This window comes from Argentina silus, assembly GCF_951799395.1.
Source record: "Argentina silus genome assembly, chromosome: 1".
Taxonomy (NCBI): domain Eukaryota; kingdom Metazoa; phylum Chordata; class Actinopteri; order Argentiniformes; family Argentinidae; genus Argentina; species Argentina silus.
The window spans coordinates 29,045,839-29,050,838 of NC_139655.1; the positions used below are offsets into that span (position 1 = coordinate 29,045,839).

General features: G+C 46.2%; 1 protein-coding gene across 6 annotated transcripts in view; it reads left to right on the forward strand.

The window, feature by feature from the left end:
• eya1 (EYA transcriptional coactivator and phosphatase 1) overlaps positions 1 to 5,000 on the forward strand; it is a 44,960-nt gene that overhangs the window by 12,724 nt on the left and 27,236 nt on the right. For 4 of the 6 annotated variants that reach the window (XM_083681057.1, XM_083681059.1, XM_083681061.1 and 1 more), the window contains 3 exons: positions 396 to 462; positions 845 to 990; positions 1,988 to 2,125. In XM_083681057.1, the coding sequence (XP_083537183.1) occupies positions 396 to 462; positions 845 to 990; positions 1,988 to 2,125 (351 nt within the window). The remainder of the gene's footprint in view (positions 1 to 395; positions 463 to 844; positions 991 to 1,987; positions 2,126 to 5,000) is intronic. The other 2 variants (XM_083681056.1, XM_083681058.1) reach the window with 1 other exon arrangement.

A 5,000-nucleotide genomic window follows, 5' to 3' on the forward strand; every position in this document is an offset into this window, starting at 1 on the left:
ATGATTATGCAGTAGCGCTAGTTACCTGCAATCAGTGATGTCACTTTCAATGTGGTTGTGGCGTACAGGGCCTGAGGGGACTGAGGCCACAGGCAGAGACTGATTCAGACCATCCTGTGTGTGTTTACACCAGCGGTCGCCATGGCAGCCCATATAAGTATCTCACAGATATATACGTGGGTCAGCAGAAAAACATGCAGTTTTTACCTGATTATTTTACTTCATTATTGCTCTCCGGATTTCAACCTTAAATAAGGTTACTGAAATAAATAGAGTAATGCAATGTAATTACTGTTTCCTTGGAATCCAGAAGTTCTGTTGGCAAAAGATAATATTTATCTTAGTTCTTAATGTTTAAATATGTGCTTGCCTCTTTTCTTTTTAACTCTCCACAGCTATTGGAACCAGTGGCTTCAGCCCAAGACAAACTCACCAGTTCTCTCCGCAGATTTACCCTTCCAAGTAAGGCTTCTTTTATTTTTCTTTAAAAAATAAGCTGCATCCAACTTCATTTGGACCTTTAATTAGATCCTTCTGCTAGATCGGGGTTTTTGACCGGCTTTGTTTGCCTGGATGTCTGCAGCTTGCACACTGCGAAATCTGTTGTAATTATTATCTCGCAAAGATTTCCTTTGCCATTTATTATTCTTTTGCATTGTATATCAGCTATTCGATGCCTATCTTTCTTACAGCTTGACCGAGTGTTTAAGATTAAGTAGCAGAATCACAAAGAATTTGTCAGTGAGCAAACTTTTGTGTTATGGTTTTGGGGTAAAATATGTTCCTTCACCCTCTCTCTCTCTCTCTCTTTTCCCTTTTCCCTTTTGTTTCTTTTCTCAAATAGCAGACCATATCCACATATTCTTCCTACCCCTTCATCCCAAAATATGGCTGCGTATGGGCAGACGCAGTACACCACAGGTATGCAGCAGGCCGCAGCCTACGCTAGCTACCCCCAGCCTGGCCAGCCCTACGGCATCCCAGCCTATGGTAAGCACACACAGGCTTCACACACCTACCGTTGACTCTCCTCCTGCTCTCAACTGCACTTATATCAACACTAATGATCCTTTTGTTACCGGGGCATGATAATACATCTATGGACTATGCTTTTCAGATAAATCATTGTTGTACAGTACTGTATGTTTAATCTTCATTTCACTTCCCTGTTATACAGTGTGTGATCGTGTTTATAAAGCAACACAGGCATAGAAATATTGCCTCGTAGCAATGTCAGTTATTCCCCTCTGCACAAGTAATGCTGATCTTAGGTCAAACCGTTTTTTATTCCCACGATTAGACGAGTCCCAGAACTATGCTGAGTCATTGTTTAGTACCTGCACCATATTCTGCAGCTCCATGCAATAGAATGTGCTTTTCAGGCTCTTCCGATAGATCCGAAAGATTACCAAAATAAATGTCCAAACAAATACTGTTTTCCTCTGGCATCACAGGAACAAAATACAGAGTACATAGCAATGTTCTTTATTTGTCCAAAGGCTTTAGAGTGCTTTAACCTCCAAAGGCCGTCCAATATGTGAAGGAATTTATCCTGTTTGTTTGAGTGGTGGTAACTGCTAACGAACCTGCGGCTACATAGAAAACTATGTTGGGCCCGATTCAATCTAACCATTGGGGCAGTTTGACTAACAAACACTAGCAAGTGTATCTTTTTATTACTTTTGCAACATTTCAGAGATCGCCCCTTGTACATATTCTACTGTAATTCAAACATACAGGCTCTTCCAGTATCTCAATATTGAACAGCTTGTGCATGGAGCAACTCCACTGCAGTGAGATTAAGGCTACTCCTCAGAACTACTAAACTGCTTTTTCTTATTCCTAAATAGATGATTGGTTATTCATTTAGATGTGTGAGACACACTAGCCGAGGGACAGCGTTCCTCTTCTGTCAACTGCTATTAAAACCTCTTGTGTTGACTGTTGCCCGTGCATCAAACCGATCTAGTGTCACTAACTGATTTAGGTCCATTGTGGGCAGGCATAAAGACAGAGGGCGGCCTGACCCAGGCCCAGTCTCCAGGACAGACGGGCTTCCTCAGCTACAGTTCTGGGTTCACCACGCCCCAGACGGGACAGGCCCCGTACAGCTACCAGATGCAAGGTGAGATCATCAGTCCTCTCCTCCTCCTCCTCCTCCTCCTCATCTCTCATCTCTCCACTCTCCACTCCTTCCCCTCCTCTTCTACTCTCCTCACTTCACTTTCCTCACCTTTTCTTTTTTTTTTCTCTCTCCATCTCATCTCCTCTCATCTTGTCGGGCTCACTCTTTTGACTCATCCCTCTCCGCTCCTTTGCTTCCCTTTGCTTCCCTTTGCTTTTTTTTTTCTCCCTTCTCTTTTCCCCCTCCCTCATCACCTCATTCTTCCTTTATTCTCTCCCTCTAACCTTTCATTCCTCCTCCTTCTTTTTTTATCCTTTGAAACTTGTCTGCCCTTTGACTTTCTCTTCTCCCCACCTCCCCCTTTTCTATAGTCCTTTTCCTCTCTTCATCCCCCCGCCCCCCAAAAAAGACAAGTCAGAAACCTGGTCCCATAGCAGGCCCAGAGTGATTCACAACAGCACCATCACCCCCTCCCCAAACAGATGGTTGCGTCGGGGGGCACCAGTTCTGCGTGCTCCCTTCTCCCCCCTCTTAAAAAGAATCAACACAGATGGAAAAAAAAATGGCCGGCACTTAAAGAGGCACCAGTCATGTTCTCTCCCTCTCTCTCTCTCTAGCTTTTGTTTTCTCTCTCTCTCTCTCTCTCTCTCTCTCTCTCTCTCTCTCTCTCTCTCTCTCTGTCTCTGTGATCGTATTTGTATTTGTTTAAGAGCCGAGGCCATGGAGATTTATGGCCTTGAAAGCGATAAATATAAGTTGCGCTCGCCGTCAAGACTAGTTTAAATGTGGATCAGGGCGAGCTGCCATGTCGTGTTTTTCCTCTTCTTGGTTGGTTCCTGTCACGGCTCAGAAAGCCTTCTCCGCTCCTCAGCTCCACCGCTGGCACTCCAGCGCTAACCGTAGCCCCGGCACTGCTAGCATCGGCCCCTTTGTGTTCTCTCCTCCGCCGCTTAATGTGTGACAGTAGAAACATCTCCACATGTTGTTGAAAAGCCTCCAGAGCATCTCACAATAAATAACACGGGCCCCGGCAGCAGATGTTGGAGAGGGGGAAGCCTCTTTTCCACGCCTCTTAACCAAATACTCTGTGCCGCAGCCGGAGATCTTCAGGCCTTCCAGCATGGGCGTCGATAGACAGAGATAGAAAGAGAGAGAGAGAGAGAGAGAGAGAGAGAGAGAGAGAGAGAGAGCTACTTTCCTGGCCGCAATGGTTTAACTCACGATGACAGTATTATGTGCCCATTCGTCTTCTGGGTATTATGCCTCTTTCTTCTTCTCTCTCTCTCTGTCTCTGTCTCTGTCTCTGTCTCTCTCTCTCTCTCTCTCTCTCCTACCCTCTCTGTTTGCCCATCCACACAGCGTTAAGCGTGTTAGTAATTGACGGCCATGCTAGATGACAGATTGACCACTAGCCCGGTCTGGACTTGAGCCCCACCGTCATTAGGCCGGAGCTCTCACCAGCCTATCGATCTGACTCCCTCAGCCTTACGAGGAGGAGGAAGGGCCCCCTAGGCCTGGGTGTCCGTCCAGAGCATAGACCCCTCTCTTCATCTGATACCCCCCCCCCCCCCCACCCCCCCACCCCTGTCTGTGTCTCTACTGCCCAGCCTGTGTCCAGCTGTCAGGGGGTATACTGTTAGATTAATGTTTTTACACTTTGCTTTCATGTCTAATGCCATGGGGCTTTGTATGGGTGCTAAAGTACTGCCTAAACTGAACTGTAAGATGTTTATAGGCCCTGGTGAGTCAGTCTCTTAAGGTCCTTTAGTGTGTTTGTAGATGATTCGGTTTTTCAACTGAGAGAGTAGTGATTCAATTCAAACATAAGTTGACTTTAGTGACATCTTCTTTCTGCCTTCCTGAGTGTTCAAGACCCTAAGTGCTGTTTTATAATGCTGCTGCTGCAATTGCACGATAAAGTCAAACATGTAGACTTTACCTCGTTTTCCCTCCATCTCACTCTTCAACCAATATTTGAGGTGCTCCAAAGCGTTCTCTGAACAGATGCTAATTAGGTGAATAATTGGATTCCAGCATTCTGTCCCGGTGGCTGTGTGAGTGGAGGAGCTGAAGTCTGCATGTGTTTTAAAGGGAGCCCATCTGGACTTGATAGCCTATTCCCAAGTGGGGCATACAAACTTCTGCTACAAATATTGTGCACTGATGATAGACATAGCCCATGGCAAGAGGACTGATCAAGCAGAGCAAATGGACTCCCAATTGGAGGGCCAGAAGGAGGGAGGGATAGGGGGGGAAGGCGGGAGGGAGGGATGGTGTCTGGTCTTGAGTGAGTGAGCTAACTGGAGCAGGACAGGGGGAGGGAGAGAAAACATGCCCCCTGGGGAACCGCAAGGGCGCCCCCCCCCTCCTATCCCCACCCCCATCCCCACCCCCATCCCACCACCCAACAGCATGGGCCCATTCTCGCAGGGCTAGCAAAGGTCCCCTCTGCTTTTATGTGGGTCCATGCTTTCCACAGAGTAACCCGCTGCCCCTGAGAGTGAGAGCTTTCATGACTTTTTGAACTGGGCATTAGGCTAATTTGTTGTCATTCAAAGCTTTTTTTTTTCTCCTTTCTTGTCTTTATCTTTTTTTTTCTTTTTCTTTTTTTTACTTTCACTCTGTTTGGAACTTTGAGTGCTCCCTGTTCAGAACAGAGAGGTTCCAAACTGCCCCCTCAGGCCCTGAAAAACCCAAACAAAACGATAAAAGAGAGAGAGAACAGTTTTGATAAAAGAACCTGGGCGGAGGGGGAAAGAAAAAAAAGAAAACAAGGTAAAAATCTGCTGTGTCTACAATTGGTCGCCATAGGCGGAGAGAGACAGAAAAGACTGCTCAAATAAACGATGCATCTCTGTAATCTAGGCAGCATTTT